This window comes from Bos grunniens, chromosome 17 (assembly GCF_055505025.1).
Source record: "Bos grunniens cultivar Pamir isolate PY7600 chromosome 17, Bosgru_T2T1.0, whole genome shotgun sequence".
NCBI classification, from domain to species: Eukaryota; Metazoa; Chordata; class Mammalia; order Artiodactyla; family Bovidae; genus Bos; species Bos grunniens.
In genome coordinates, this window is record NC_141181.1 from 44392347 (window position 1) to 44409722 (window position 17376).

At 39.8% G+C, this 17376-nt stretch overlaps 1 protein-coding gene across 9 annotated transcripts in view; it reads left to right on the forward strand.

Annotated features, from left to right (window-relative positions):
- Positions 1–17376, forward strand: part of LOC147355248 (uncharacterized) — a 70905-nt gene that overhangs the window by 25735 nt on the left and 27794 nt on the right. For 3 of the 9 annotated variants that reach the window (XM_086347043.1, XM_086347046.1, XM_086347045.1), the window contains one exon: positions 1122–3635. In XM_086347043.1, the coding sequence (XP_086203169.1) occupies positions 1122–2473 (1352 nt within the window). In that variant the 3' untranslated portion in view covers positions 2474–3635. Of the gene's footprint in view, positions 1–1121; positions 3636–17082; positions 17329–17376 lie in introns of those variants that run through there. The other 6 variants (XM_086347031.1, XM_086347028.1, XM_086347036.1 and 3 more) reach the window with 4 other exon arrangements.

Consider the following 17376-nt stretch of genomic DNA (forward strand, 5'->3'; position numbering starts at 1 on the left):
TTGCTGCTTTCCTTTAACCTTGCCTTTCTATAACTCTCATCATCACAGTGTTCAGGCTTCACAGATAGACTTTCCCATTTTCTCTACATCTCTTGTCCAACCTTAAATGTGACCTTCTCCAGGGCTCTTTCCCTCATGTCATTCAATACCTTGTATGTGTTGTTGATGCCTAATTTTTACTGAGCACTGAACTTAAGTGCAGAGAAAGCAATGGCACCCCACTCCAGTACTCTTGCCTGGAAAATCCCATGGACGGAGGAGCCTGGTAGGCTCCAGTCCATGGGGTAGCTAAGAGTTGGGCATGACTGAGCGACTTCACTTTCACTTTTCACTTTCATGCATTGGAGAAAGAAATGGCAACCCACTCCAGTGTTCTTGCCTGGAGAATCCCAGGGACGGCGGAGCCTGGTGGGCTGCCATCTGTGGGGTCGCACAAAGTCAGACAAGACTGAAGCGACTTAGCAGCAGCAACAGCAGCAGAACTTAGGTGTAACTGCCTACCTGCTTCTATGTTTGAATATTTAATGAAGATCTCCAGTATAATAAGATCCAAAACAAAGTCCTTTGTCTTTCTCCAAACATGTCTCTCTCCCAGTGTTTTCAGTCTCAAAGAGCAGTACCTCCTGCTTCTCAAGTCTCAAATCTAGGAGTTTCTCTTGCTTCTGTCTAAAATGTTTTTACCTTAATTTTCTTATGGCTCAATCCCTGTTTTAATATCTCATTGTACCATCTTAAACGTTGTACCTAGCTATTATGTACCCTGTTGATTCACCATTTGAGTAAACTCCTGAAATGATAAAATTGGCATAAATAGTTGGCAATGGATTTTATCAGTAAGTGCAGGCTAAATTTTTTAAACTTCTATATAAAAAATACTTCTCATCACTGCTTATCAGCTACCCATTTCTGTAGAGGGATTTATTGTGGTTTGATTCACTTCCCCTTGCCCCCACACTTGGTTATATGGTGTGTGTGTGCACTTGGCCATTATTTCTTTTGAACCATTGTCAGAGGCCTGGACCAGAAGAAAAACACTCATTAAATAGCAGTTCTAAAGTGTTTTAATTCTAATCAGGTTTATTTATGATTTTTAAATTACAATGTTGTTTTTTTTTTCTTAGACGGTTGGGAAGAATGGTACCAGAAAAATCATAATGAATTTGAAAGTGTTCAGAGAAGCTATGCTTGTAATGCATTTGGAAAACTTCATCTGAGCAAAACCCACATTTCTTCAAGACAAAGACTCCTTAAATATAAAACACATGGAAAAAGTTTGACACAAAACTTAGCTTCAGCCACAAGCTGTCTAAGAAAGAATACTGATCAATTTCATGGGTATAAAGAATCATATTTTATTAAGCATCAAAGAACTCATAGTATAGAAAAAAACTGTGTATGTAACGAATGTGGGAAAGCTTTTCGTTGTAAATCACAGCTCATTGTACATCTCAGAATTCATACAGGAGAGAGACCATATGAGTGCACTAAATGTGAAAGAGCCTTCAGTGCCAAGTCAAACCTCAATGCTCATCAAAGAGTCCACACAGGAGAAAAGCCCTACTCTTGCATCGAATGTGGGAAAGTCTTCTCTTTCAGGTCACAACTTATTGTCCACCAGGAAATTCACACAGGAGGGAAACCTTACGGGTGCAGTGAATGTGGGAAAGCCTACAGCTGGAAATCACAACTGATTTTACACCAGAGAAGCCATACAGGAGTGAAACCATATGAATGCAGTGAATGTGGGAAAGCCTTTAGTTTGAAGTCACCATTTGTTGTGCACCAGAGAACTCATACAGGAGTGAAACCCCATAAATGCAGTGAATGTGGGAAAGCCTTTAGGAGTAAGTCATACCTCCTTGTTCACATTAGGATGCACACAGGAGAAAAACCCTATCAATGCAGTGACTGTGGCAAAGCTTTCAATATGAAGACACAACTTGTTGTGCATCAGGGAATTCATACAGGAAATAATCCTTATCAATGCAGTGAGTGTGGGAAAGCCTTTGGCAGGAAGGAACAGCTCACTGCACATCTGAGAGCTCATGCAGGAGAGAAACCTTATGGATGCAGTGAGTGCGGGAAGGCTTTCAGCAGCAAATCATACCTCGTTATACACAGGCGAACACACACAGGAGAGAGACCCTATGAATGTAGTTTCTGTGAGAGAGCCTTTTGTGGGAAGTCACAGCTGATTATACATCAAAGAACTCACTCAACAGAGAAGCCCTATGAATGTAGCGAATGTGAAAAAGCCTATCCCAGAAAGGCATCACTTCAGATACACCAGAAAACTCATTCAGGAGAAAAACCGTTTAAATGCAGTGAGTGCGGGAAAGCATTTACTCAAAAGTCATCTCTCAGTGAACACCAAAGAGTTCATACAGGAGAGAAACCATGGAAATGCTCTGAGTGTGGGAAATCCTTCTGTTGGAATTCAGGGCTTCGTATACATCGAAAAACTCACAAGTGAGAAATCAGAACAGAATAAATTTGGATGCATACTCACAGAAGTTGATCCTCAAGAGAATTCAGATGATAATAGAAGCAGGATATATAAGTAGGAACACCTAAAAGTACATTCTAATCAAATTAGTCATGTGGGAGAGAGACCAATCATATTTGGAATGAATATGCAAAAGCTTTCAGAAATAAGTCATGCAAATCTTTATACACAGGAGAATGGTTGAAGGAATAAAGAGCAGTAATGGTATCATATACAGTAGCATAATTATGAAGATTTAATTTGGGAAATGCATATTAAGTCCATATGAATTTAATAAATCAGGAAAGCACTTTTCCATAGAAGATGTGTTACATGGGGAGTCATGTTCCAGATTTGATGCTGTTTTTGAGTGAAGAAAGTCCTTGGTGGAGGATAAAGTAGTTTTGTTTTATTTTTTAATATGTAACTAATAGGAAAATAGCAAAGAACATATTTTGAAGGTTCAGGGGCATGGAGTGTGACTTTCCTGAGTAATACTGCATAGCATTTTTTTTAATTTTGGTATTTTATTTTTAAATGTAACTTGTTATATTTGATAATTTGTGGAATAACATCTTCCAATATTCTTTATATTAAATGCTAAGTATCAGTATTGTCTCTTTATTTCTTAGCAATATAACTAAAATAGTTTGAATTTTAATAAATGAAAGGATTTTATCTTACTCCAAATGATTTTACTTATTCAATAAGTGGGTCTATCCATTTTAACAGGGCTGCTTTCCAAGAGCACTCATGGTAATGAAGATTGATTGTATTTAGCAATTCGGTGTCTGCTCCCTATTTATTGATAAGAGTGGCTTAGAATTCTCTGGAGAGATACTCCTCCTATGTTGTGCACATCCTTGTGGTGTATCTCTCAGGGTGTCCTTCCCACCAGCCATAGGTGAGCATTCTGCCTCGGTTGAGTCATGATAACATCTTTTCCAGGAGTTTGAGTCTCTAATTCAGTCTCACATGAACCAGAAGGGAAATATCAGAATTCATTCTTGTACCACAGTTTTAAGACCATCAAATAGTTCCTGCTATTTCAATTTCTCAGGATAACTTTGGATATTCTGAACCTAATTTTCTGGTGTTCTGTGCGCTTCCTCATATTTGCAATAAAAATATTATTTTCTGCTAATGTTAAGAAGAATGAGTTCTATTTCTTGTAACTGAAAGGCTTTAATTGGTAAATAGTGTCACTGGAATAAACTGTTAGTAAACTGTTGGATAGTAAACTGTTAAAGAAAAGTGGGGTTTGTGGTTTAGGTTTATTCCTAAGACAAGAATAAAATCTTTCAGATTTCTTCTTATATTCCAAAGTGGATTTTTTAGCTCATAGTATGAAATAGTGTTGTTGCTTATGTACACCAAGAACCTCATGGACTCTGTTGGTAAGATTCTGGCAACACTCAGGAGCTATTGTCCTAGAAAACTTTTAAATTTATGAGGAAATTTGGAACATCAGATGAAATGGCTAGTTCTGGTTCCATCAGCTCTTAAACACAAGGCCAGACTTGAAGGCCTAAATCTCATCTCAGCGCAGAGTGTTGTCAGCAGTTCTCTGACATTGTGGAAATAATTGCTTACTCAAGAGTTGTAGGGTTGAGATGATGGAAATCAAAGACACAGTTGCTGAGGTACAGAGTCATCTACCTTAAGTGCACCAATCCCTTATGTATACATGTTAGAAAAAGTGTCTCTTGATAATCGATCATTTGAGTAGAGGATCCTGTGAAGAATCTGAGGACTCAACCTAGCAAACTCATGATACACTTTGCATGCTTGTCACTCGGGGATACAGCCTAGAAGTTTGCAAACTGCAGACCATGGTCCAAATACAGATTGATGATACTTTTATGGATGGCAAGCTAAGAAGCTTTTACATTTTTAAATGGTTTAAAATTTTTCCAAACTATGAAATGACAAAATTATTTAATTAAAATTTCAGTGTCCATCACTCAAGTTTCATTGGAACACAGCCAGCCATAACCTGGCTGTAAATTGCTTATACACTACAGTGGTAGAGTTGAGTGGTTGTGGCAGATACAGTATTACCCCAGAACCTGCTAACTCCCGATGTAGAGGCCCTTCCTTCCCTGAAAAAGTGGATCATTCCTTGTAGGAGGAAGCTTATTCTGCCAGTACCCCATGTCTCAGTTACCAGCTGTGTCCAAATGTACTCTTTTTATAAGGACATTGATCATATTGACTTAGGTCTCATTCTATTGACCTAATTTTAACTTAATTATCTCTGTAGAGGCCCTGTCTCTAATCCACATTCTGAGATACTGGGGGTTAGGAATTCAATGTATTTTTGACAGGATGCAATTCAATCCATAACAGTCGGCCCTTCTGCCCCGCAACCCCACCAAATTCATGTCCTTCTCACATGCAAAGTGCATTCACCCCTGCCCAACATTTCCTCCCCACCCAATGTTAATCCACTCCAGCATCAACTCTAAATCCAGAATCTCATCCAAATCAGATATGGGTGAGATTTGGGATATGATTCATCCTGGGGCAATATTCCTCTCCATTTGTGAACCTATGAAACCAAAAGAGTCATCTGCTACCAAAATACAATAATCAGATAGGCATGGGATAGACATTCCCATTTCAAAAGGAAGAAATTGTCAGGATAAGGGGTGTTATGAGTCCCAGAGAAGCCCCAAAACTAGCAGGGTAAATTCCATTAGATGTTAAGGTCTGAGAATAATCCTCTGTGGCTAAATGTTCTGTCCTCTAAGCCCAGTAGGATGGTGGCCCTGAATCTTTAATTCTGAATAGTGGGGCAGCTCTCTGGAATTGAAAAGGAGGCTTCGCCTTCTGGAACCAAGAAAGTGGCCCCACCTTCAGTCTGTGTCCACAGCTAGAAAGCTCTATCAACCTGTTTCCTGCCTGTAGAATCTCAGAAGTTTGACAAAGTTCCTTCATTTTAACTTTTCTATTCCTTTGAGTCCAAGTTGGTAGCATTTTTACCGAAATGATTGATTGGATTCATAAGTCACATACCCATAATCTCTTGAGCAAACAGTGTCTGGCCACATGCTTGGTGTTCTCTCCAGAGCTTGCTTTCTTGCTTTTTGCAATATGAGTAAGCTGAGAGTCTTCCAAACCTTTGCAGTCTAGTTCCTTTTGCTTAACAATACAGTCTCAGTTTATCTCTGTCCTCCCATGTTTTACTATCAACATCAAGGAAAAGTTAAGTCATGACTTCAACACCTAGCTTAGAAATCTCTGCAGCTAAATATCCCAATTCGTCACTCACAAGTTCTGTCCTCTGTCCCTGAAACACATGTCAGTCAAGTTATCTCCCACTTTTCTCCAATTTCCAATAACATGTCCTTCATTTTTATCTGACATCTCACCAGTAGTACCTTAACATTCTCGTATTTCTACCAATAATGCCCTCAAAGCAATCTGGGCTTTTTCTATCAAGTACCTCAAAACTCCTCCATCAGTTGCCAATTCCAAAGCCACTTCCAAATTTTTACGTATTTGCTAAAGCAACACCTTATTTTGCAACCAAAATCTTACACATTTTCTAGACTGCTGTAACAAGGTACTGCAAAACAAGTAGTTTAAGCAACAAAAATTTATTTTTCATATATTTCATAGTTCTGGGGGCCAGAAATCTGAAGTCAAGGTGCCAACAGAGTTGGCAGATTGAGGGAAGAATCTGCTCCAAGCCTCTCTTTGACTTCTGCATATTGATCTTTTCCCTTTGTCTCTCCACATCATTTTCTCCTATGTGTGTCTAATTTGTGTTTAAATTTTTTCTTTTTATAAGGATACCAGTCATATTAGAGAAGGAAATGGCAACCCACTCCAGTTCCTGCCTGGAAAATTCCATGAACAGAGGAGCCTGGTGAGCTACAGCCCACAGGGTTGCAAAGAGTTGTACACAACTGAACACACACATGCATGCACCAGTTTCATTGGTTTAGGGCCCACCCTAATGACCATTTGAACTTGATTATCCCTATAAAGACCCTGTCTCTAAAGTCACATTCTGAGATGGGGGGTGAAGACTCCAACATATCTCTTTTGTGGTGGAACAACTGAACCCATAACACTTGACAGGGAAACAGGCAACTTGCACAATACTCTAAACCAGCTGGACCTAACAGACAGGTGAGCCACTCGGCTCCACTGCAGAAGAATGCATACTCTCCAAGTACTGTGAAATATTGTGCAGCACAGATCACACGTTAGGCCACAGAACAAGCCCCAAAGGGTATCACAAACAGCTCTAAGGCTTTGGTCAAAACTGGGACCAAATAATAACAGGTTACAACTCAAAAGAATAAAATAAAAATGCATATATCTGCATTGATATATAATTGTATATGTATAAACAACTAGGGAAGAAGGGAAAACTCTTTTAAAAATTGACTATCAATAAATACAAAAGGAAATGACAGATTAGAAACTCACAGCTTGGTAGCCAGCACAGTGATTCTTTAAGGCAAGAGTCATCCATGAATGCTAAAACTAGGTGACAGTTTCATTAGTTTCAGAACATCTTTCCACAAAATGCTTACTGCTTATAGTTGGAAAACAAGAAATCTGGCATTTACCACCTTAATTAAACAAAACTAATATTGCAACTATTGGTACAATCAAATATCAGGGAACTGGTTGCTCTGATTCTCAGAGGAGGGCACAACATCATTTATATATTATTCCAGCCCAAAATGCATAACCTGAATCTAAATTATGAGGCAATACCAAACACCAAGTTTGGGCCATTTACCATGACAATGACATGCAATTTTTAAAATATTGAGGATGTAAAAGACAGAGGCTAAAAGGCTGCTCCAGTTTAAACACTTAAAGGGACAGGGAGCTGCACAATGAACACACATTGTTTCTTGGACATTTTCTGGGCAACTGATGGAATCTGGGTAAGTTTTGTATGCTAAATAATAGTGCTGTGTTTGCATTAATTTCCTCAATTTTATAATTTTACTGTCATTAGATAATAGAACGAACTTGTTGGAGACACTCACTGAAGATTTGGGGAGTGTAGAGAACTCACACCTGCAACTCATGCTCATACCTTTCAAGAAAAATATGTTCTTTTATAGAGAAAGCAGATGTGGTCAAATGTAAATGTTGTGTAAATATAGATAAAAGGTATTTAGGAATTCTTTACAATTTTTTAAATTCTGTGTTTCTGTAGTATTTATTCAACTTTTTAATAGCATGAAATTATTTGTAAATGATACAGTTAGGAAGAGAAAAATGAATTTAGCAAGGTCTTTGGATGTCAAGTCAGATTATCCACATCAATTCTATTAATACTTCTACACACCACAAAGTTTTCATAAAATAGGATTTAATACACTGAATTCATTTTCAAAAGTATCAAAATACAAAATAAGTTTTGTAGTGTTGGAACTGCTCTGTATCTTAAGTGTAGTCATTAATACATAAACATTTCCTACTTCAGGGGATTTTCCCAACTCAGAGATCAAACCTGCATCTCCTGCATCTTGCAGGTGGGTTCTTTTATCACTCATGCTACCTGTGAAACCCTACCTAAACACACAGGTGATAAAATAGAACTTAATACACACACAAATGAGTGTTAAGTAAAACTGGAAAACAGTTAAGTCTTGTGGATTGTATCACTGTCAACACTCTGGCTGTGATATTATACTATAGTTTTGCAAAATGTTAACATTGGAGTAAACTGGGAAAATTGTATAAGAGATCTCTTTGTGTTTTTTACACTGCAGGTGAATTTGCAATTATCTCAATAAAATTTTCAATTAAAACAAAATTAATCTAATAAAGATGTAAAAGGAGAATGAATAAACTATTATGTACAGTCAATGAAATAGTCAATGGAATATTATATAACTATGAAATAAACTACAATTGAATAAACAATATGTTTATGCCCTAGATATACAGTATTGAGAAAAGTCATTCTCAGATGGCTGTGTATAACATAACACCATAGTTAAAGGCCAATAAAGTGAAATGGAATTATATATTACTTAGGCACATATGTGTAAGTGATAAGATGATGAATTAAAAAGCAAGATAATGATAACCAAAATATTTAGGATAGTGTCTGCCTTTGTGAGGAAGAGGTAAGTTGAAAAGGAGGAACTGCAAACAAAGATTCCAAATATTAATAATTTGTAATTTTCTGTTTCTCAGATAGATTCATGAACATTCATGAGAAGGCCTTTTAACTAAAATTACATAAAAAGGGACATAAATACAGGTAATTTAGATTCTTTAAAATAATAGGGAAATACTAAGGATAACCACAGGCCACTAAATATGAAATTTTAGATTAAAAATTTCAATTTTCTTGCAAATTATACATTACCATAATTGACAAAGCAGAAAACTAAAACAATGAATCAATAGCAAATAAGGAAACTGAATTGCAGTCAAAAACTTCCCTCAATGAAATGTAACAAGCTTAGATTATTGAACAGTAAACTGTTACCAAACATTGAAACACTTGATCACCATTATGTTATACAAGCAGTACTAGAAATTTTTTAAAGAATAGATTACTCTCAAATTCATTTTACAATCCTCCATAACCTTCACACCAAAAAATAGACACAATAGAAAATTATGTTTCTTGGATAAACACAATAGAAAAAAATTAGAGGACAACCTAATAGATTTAAAACTTCTGAATAAAATGGAATTCGAGTTTGTTTCTTTCCCCACACATTTGTTCATGTCTATATTAGGTTGAACTATATGAAATTACCAAAAATGAACCATTTTTTACATATGTGGCAAATTTTATTTTCCAAAGTTAACTGTAACAATATGTCCCATCTTGCATCTTCTTCTACAATGTGATTGTGCCAGTCCTCCCACTTAGAGTCTTGTTGGCTGGTGATTAGTCTGTAGCTAAAAGAGTGTGGAGGAAGTGCTTCTGCTTTCCTCACTGGAACACATGTTCTTGAAGCTTATGTGGCCCTGTGAGCAGCCCATCATGGAGAAACCTCAGAGAATCCTGGGAGAGAGACTGGGCTCAGGCTCCATGGAGAGGAAAAGATGCTCATTCATCCCCCACATCCTCCAGCACCACACTCCCCAGCTCCAGCCACGTAAGGACAGCAAATGCATGAGGAAACCTCCCTGAACTCCTGATCCACAGAAATCACAAGAGATGTAACCCCTTTGTTGTTATCTATGCTATAGTTTGGGGTGACACTTTAGGCAGCAGTACTGACTGGAATAGAAATTTGTTCTTTGAAGTGGGATACTACTGAAACAAAATCTTAAAACATCTGCCCCTGATTTTGGCTCTGGGCGGTGAGAAGAATGTGGCAGACTTCTGAGGCAAATATTAGTGAAAGACTGAAGGGCCCTTTGGAAGGATATTAGAAGAGCCTAAAGATCCTAAAGGAGGTTGTTGATGGAGGCTTAAAGGGATATGAGGAAGCATTATGGGAACATGGGAGAAAAGGTGTTTTGTTATAAGCCACAGAACGTTTCTCAGTACTGTCATTTAATGAATCAAGCAGGACCCTATGGGGTCTTCCCAAAACAGAACACCACTCCCATCCATGTCCTCCCCCTGCCTCTTATCTGTACAAAAACTTCAGCCTCTTAGTGTATGTGTGTGTGTTAGTTGCTCAGTTGTGTCCTACGCTTTGCGGCCCCATGGACTGTAGCCTCCCAGGCTCCTCTGTCCATGGGATTCTCTAGGCAAGAATACTGGAGTGGGTTGCCATTTCCTTCTCCAAGGGATCTTCCCAACCCAGGGATTGAACCTGGCTCTCCTACATTGCAGACCGATTCTTTACTGTGTGAGCCACAAGGTAAGCCCCTTAGCCTCCTAGGCCTTCCCCAAGTTCCAAAGAAGAAATTTAGTCAGAGAAGTAAGAAAATGCAGAAAGAAAGGAAAATAGTCAAGCAAGACTAAATAATAATAGTTTAGCTGCTAAAGTCAAAGACCTTTAGTTCCCCCTCACGGGCTTCCCTTGTAGCTCAGACAGTAAAGAATCTGTCTGCAATGCTGGAGACCCAGGTTCAATCCCTGGGTCAGGAAGATCCCTTGGAGAAGGAAATGGCAATCCACTCCAGTACTCTTGCCTAGAGAATTCCATGAACAGAAGAGCCTAGCAGGCTAAAGCCCATGGGGTCACCAAGAGTCAGAAATGACTGAGCGACTACACTTTCTTTCTTTCTTTCAGGGGCTATAGATAATGTTCTGAGCTATATCCTTTGAAATGTTTTGCAGATACTGAAACCTGCAGCAGACGGAAAAGTTAAGTATATGCTGAACACCAGGACGCAGGCCCCAGACAGATTGGAACCAGAAGATTGATGATGTTGAGCCCCGATTACCTCACCACCAACCAATCAGAAGAATGTCCACAGGCTGATCACAAACCTTGTGATCCCTCTCCTTCACCCTATCTTTAAAAACTTTCCCTGAAAGCCATCAAGCAATAGCCAACCATGCACTTTGCTTGGCCCCACATTGGGCACCTGCTGTAAACACTGCACTTCCCTTCACCACAACCTGGTGTCAGTAGCTTGGCTTTGCTGGGTGGTAGACAGTGGACCCAAGTTCGGTTCAATAACATAATGACCTCTAATGGTAGAGCTGAGAGTTTTCTATGCACAGTGTTACTGTGCTACCTGCCTTATTCTCATGCTACTTCTCTGGTGGCTCAGACATCAAAGAATGCTGTCTGCAATGCAGGTAGACCTGGGTTCAATCCCTGGGTCAGTAAGATCCCCTGGAGAAGGGAATGGCTACCTGCTCCAGTATTCTTGCAGAAGAATTCCACAGAAGAGCTTGGCAGGCTACAGTCCATGGGGTCACAAAGAGTCAGACACAACTGAACGACTAAAAACTTTCACTTTTCATAACAATATGAGAGTGGAGAGAGGAACTGAAAAATGAACCACTCCATGAGGAATTATCAGTGGCTCAGTACAGTCTTTTATTCCAGGAAAGCATTCTTAAAGCAAGAAAGGTCCTCAGGGATCAAAAGATCCTTAGGGAAGATTTCAGGAAAATCTCAGAGGGTACCTCATGTACCTCTTCAGAGGGAAAAAAAAGATCTTACAAGAAAGCCTCTGTGAAATTTCTCATAAAAAAACAGACCTTCCATGACAAAGAAAGGGATAACAAAGACTTATCCCTAAGACAAAGTCTTATCCCTAAAATAATATTTTGAGGATATATGCATGCCTGCTCAGTCACTCAGTCATGTCTGATTCTTTTGTGATCCAGTGGACTGTAGCTCACAAGTTTCCTCTGGAATTTCCCAGGCAAGAATACTGGAATGGGTTGTAATTTCCTTGTCCAGGGGAATCTTCTCAACCCAGGCATCCAACCTGTGTCTCCTGCATTGGCAGGTGGATTCTTTTCCAGTGATCCACCTGGGAAGCCCTACAATTAGCCATACTTATGTAATTTTGTCCTGTATTTTTCTTTCTACTCAAACAAGTTCCAATTTCACCATTTTTCTTTATTAGACACTCATTTTATCCCTTTAGTTAGCATGCCTCCAACCACAAGTAATGGAAATCCCATGGACAGAGGAATCTGGTGGGCTACAGTCCATGGGGTCCCAAAGAGTCAGACACAACTTAGAGACTAAACAACAATGGCTAATTGTAGGGTTCCCAGCAAGAAGAGGAACAAGTGAAAGCTAATTGTAAACAGAAAGATAGTATAAATACATACATATACACCACAAAGTTTTAAAAAATAGCCATACTGGGGCTTCCCTGGTGACTCAGTGGTAAAAAATCAGCCTGCCAATGCAGGAGACACATGTTCGATCCCTGGTCTGGGAAGTTTTCACATGCTGTGGAGAAACTAAGCCCTAGTGACACAACTATTGAGCCTGTGTCCTAAAGCCCAGGAGCCACAATTAATGAAGCCCCCAGACCCTAGAGCCCATGCTCTGCAGCAAGAGAAGCCACTGCAATGAGAAACCTGTGCACCACAACTAGAGAGTAGTCCCCACTCACCACAACTAGAGAAAAGCCCATGCTACAACAAAGACCCAGCACAGCCAAAACAATAACTAACTAAATAAAAATGTTTTAATGAAAACTAAATAAAAACAGCCAAATTACCTTGAAATGAAAAAGACAAATGCTGGACAAAATAAAAAAGAGATCTTTGGGCTCCCAATCATTTTTGGACAGGAAGGAGGCTGAAAAAGATACTCAACGGCAAATATGGATCACATTTTATGAATAAAGAAGGATGACTCAGCAGAACCAAGATCTAAGGTGCTGCTAAGAGGTATGGAGAACTCTACGTGAGCAGTGAACTGGTAACATATACCTAGCATGATTTGGAATTTCTATGGATCAGTGGCTGCTCTATCCCCAGCAACTGCTGTATGAGGACTCCTGTTGTCCCCAGTTTGGAATAGTAGTGTCTTACTATTGCATTACATGTGTGTAAGATGAAGATAACAGGTACTTTGATTGAGAGAAATAGCACGTAAGAGTTGTATCCAAGGGAGAAGTCCTGAAGAGCCTCACCCCAGGCAGGGCCTGATTTCTAGAATGAGATTGATCAATCTGATGCCACAATGTAATGAGACATTTGGGGTCTTGGAACAGAAGATAGTTATAGTTTGCAGATATCAACTGTCAAAGCCAGAGGACTGTGGTAAGTTGTGTATTCCTAAGATGACTACAAGAGCACCTCTTACACAGCAACCTCTTTCAGTGTGACAATATGATTTTGTCACTTTTTTCCATGGGGAGGAGAGGTCTGTGTCCCCTGCCTCTCGAATCCAGACGGGCTGGTGAATTGTTCATAGACAGCAGATTGCAGCAGAAATGAAGCTGTGAGACTTCCAAGCCCAGGTCATAAAAGGAGATGCAGTTCCCACCTTGTTCACAGAAGCTCTTCCTGATGAAGAATTTCAGCTGCCAGGTAAGCAGTCCAACTGCCCTGAGGCTGCTGTGCTATGAAGAGGTGCAAACAGCTCACACAAAGAGATGAACTAAAGAGGCCTGAGACTACTGGAAGAGTGAGAGATGCCTACACCACCCCAAGTGTTACAGCACCTGCTGGTCTAGCTCCAGCTATCAGCTAATTGCAATCACATGAAAGATCCTAAGACAAAAATTGCCTAGCTGAGGTTATCTTGAATTTCTGACCCGGGAAAGTGTGAGATATAATAAGCCACTAAATTGTGACATGATCTATTATGTAGAAGAGTAACTGGACCAGTTAGAATCAGACATGGAAAAACTGATGCCAGTTTGGGAAAGGAGTACGACAAGGCTGTGTATTGCCACCGTGCCTGTTTAACTTAGAGGCAGAGTACTCACTGGAGAAGGAAATGGCAACCCAAACCAGTATTCTTGCCTGGAAAATCCCATGGACAGAGGAGTCTGGTAGGCTACAGTTCATGGGGTCACAAAGAGTTGGACACAACTGAGCGACTGAGCACACACACATGCAGAGTACATCATGCAAAATGCTGGGCTGGATGAATCACAAGCTGGAATCAAGATTGCTGGAAGAAGTATAGACAACCTCAGATGTGCAGATGATACCACTCTAATGGCAGAAAGTAAAGAGAAACTAAAGAGCCTCTTGGTGAAAGAGGAGAATAAAAAAGGTGGCTTGAAACTCAACATTCAAAAAACTAAGATCATAGCATCCAGTCCCATCACTTCAGAGCAAATAGATGGAGAAAAAGTGGAAGCAGTGACATATTTTATTTTCTTGGGCTGCAAAGTCAGTGTGGATGGTGACAGGTGCCATGAAATTAAAAGATGTTTGCTCCTTGGAAGGAAAGCTATGACAAACCTAGACAGCATATTAAAAAGCAAAGACATCACTTTCCTGACAAAGGTTCATTAGTCAAAGCTATGGTTTTCCCAGTCGTCATGTACGAATGTGAGAGTTGGACCATAAAGAAGGCTGAACAGCGAAGAATTGATGCTTTCTAACTGTGGCACTGGAGAAGGCTCCTGAGAGTCCCTTGGACTTCAGTAAGATCAAACCAGTCAATCCTAAAGGAAATCAACCCTGAATATTCATTGGAAGGACTGATGCTGAGTCTGAAGCTCCAATAAGAGCCAATTCACTGGGGAAAAAAGCTCTAATGATGGGAAAGATTTAAGAGGGTGGCATAGGATGACATGTTTGCATGCCATCACTGACTCAATGGACATGAATTTGAGCAAACTGCAGGAGATACTGGAGGGAGGACAGAAGAGCCTGGTATGCTGCAATCCATAGGGTCACAAAGAGTTGGACATAGCGACTGAACGACAACTGGACCAACACAAAAAAGGACAGTATTGTTCAACTTTATAAGTAAATAATATGTTCAAGATTGCCGAAGTCCAGCTCCAGCAGCCAGGGAATCGGCCTGAAGGGATGGGCGGTGTCGGCGAGAAACGAAGCAGCCTCTCAGTTTTCTTAGACTGCATATTTATTTCAAGCTTAAGATTCTCTTTTATACTTTTACAAAAGCATTAGGTCAGAGGTTTGACATTTTCAGTTCCCCCTGACCCAGATTTGTTGTCTCCATAAATCATTGTTGCCCCTCAAAAGGAGTTCCTGCCTCAGCAATTCTCTTATCTACTTCTCATGTGTCCTTGTGAATACATAGTAACTCATGCTAATGTCTGAGCTGCATACCACATTCCTCAGTTTATTTCTTATCTTTCTAAATCCTGTTTGCCCCTAGTATCCTGAGCTCACTTTCTCTAAAAGGCTTCTAACCACTAATATCTCCAAAATTCCTAATCTCTAGAAGCTATAGTAAAATATGCTAACATTACAACATTCCTTAAATCTTTAGCTTCTAACTATTTTAATTATTCCTAAGCCCTAAATTCAGCAAACTCCTTTGCCATAAACATTTCCCTCACAAATAGGTTTCAGATAGCAATCCCTCCCATAGCCTCAAGCTGCGGCCTACGTGCTCATCCTGGAACACTCTTTTGTAAAGGTCCTTGAACGAATGTCAAAGATTAACTTTATGAATTATTCTCTGAGCACAGCTGCAGAAGGCTTTGTGCCTTCTCATGCTCCTCTCAAGAACAATAAGCACCTTAATATTCTTTTCAGTCAACTCAGCTGCGGGGAGGAAAAAACAAGTCAGGATCACAAGGCCTAACTCCTTCATCCCGGGTCCATGCCTGCGGGACAAGGAGAGGGAGTTGGGGCTGTGCCTCCATTTTGTCAGTAATGCCTAAAGCGGCTCCCAACACAAGATAATTTAATATTGAAGTTTATTAATCTTAAAGCAGAAATAGGTTATTATAAAATACATATTTATTTACCTATACAGCTAAAGAAAAATATTCAGTATATTCCAGCCATTCTTCAGGACCAAGTCCTTAACAAATTCAAAATGGAAAGTAACTTCCTTTTAAGGTGATAAAGGATATCTACAATCTTCTACTGCAATTATACTGAATTCATTTATTAGTTCGAATAGTTTTCTCTTCAGAACAGCATGGTAGGGGGTACTTCCCTGGCTGTCCAGTGATTAAGACTCTGTTGCTCCCAATGCCACTCAGGCTTGTGGGATCTTGGTTAGTTCCCCCACCAGGGATCAAACCCGAGCTCCCTGCAGTGGAAGCAAGGAGTTCTAATCACTGGAGCACCAGGAAATTACCAGTATTAGCCTGGTTAAAAAAAAAATCTGAATCCTGAGTATGGATCCCTTGTTCCTAACTCCTAATGATATTCCACCTTTAAGCAGCATAGTGGTTTAATAGTTGAAATGGATATTTTTTCAATTAGGCTAAATTAGGAAACAATTTTTTTAATTTATATTTTAAAACCTATAATGTATTTTTTCAGTTAAACATTTTTTTCATCTCGTGGAGGTAATATCAGTTTTTCCCTTTAACTTATTTACTTATGTTAATATATACCCTGATTACCCTTATATTTCTAGAATAGAATCCACTTGGTTTCCAGTCTACGAAAATATTTCTATTTCTACAAAATATTAACAAAATATCCTACAAAAAATTATCTGTTGATAACTTCTCAGTATTTTTGCATGGGCAGCAATAATCAAGTTCTGTCTATGCTTCCTTTTAAATCATGATTTGTCCATTTTGGTACCTTTATGCTATTTAATAAATAGAAACTTTTCCTTCTTCTAATTCCTCTAAAACTATTTAAATATAAGAGTTCTCTGATCACTGGATGTTTGAAAGAATTCATTGGAAACGCAATAATGGATACTTTTCGGCACAGATTCCCTGATACTGTCTTCATTTTTATTCACGTCCAGGTTTTCTCATTTCTCGGATCAAATCTGACACATCTACTCCTTGAGAACCATAAAGAATTTAGAATTTATTAATACAGAGTGGATTCTCAATCTCTTAAGTGTCTGTGGCTCTGCATTTTCTTTTTTCATCCTGCCTTTTACTCTCTTTAAAAAAAAAAATAGTGAAAATTATAACCTACCCCACTGCACTTGAGTTATAGATTAACTTCGCTTTTTTTGTGCTTTATTATGTTTTCCATAAATGTGTTACAATTATTTTTCTGTTTTCTCCAAGACCGACCCGCGTTCCAGCGACTCCTGACGCTGCGTGTCCCAGGGCCTCCTGGGAAGTGTAGTTCGGCAGGGCCTTTCCCGCGCGCACGCGCAACCCTCTGCAGCCGGCTTGGACCCTCTCTTTGTCCTTCGCCACCACGCGAGAGGCCACTGTGCAAGTGTCCGCGTGCTCGTGCGCGCGCTGTTCCCCGGCTAGGCTCCAGGCCGTCGGGAATCCCGCGGATCTGCCCCGGTCGCGCAAAGCCCGGGGGCGGGGCGGTCACTTGGGTCCAGGTCCCCGTCCGGCGCGTCCGTGGTCCGAGGCATTTTTTGCAGGTTCCGGGGCTGGATCCCTGTGGGGCGGGCGGCGGGGGCTGAGAGGGC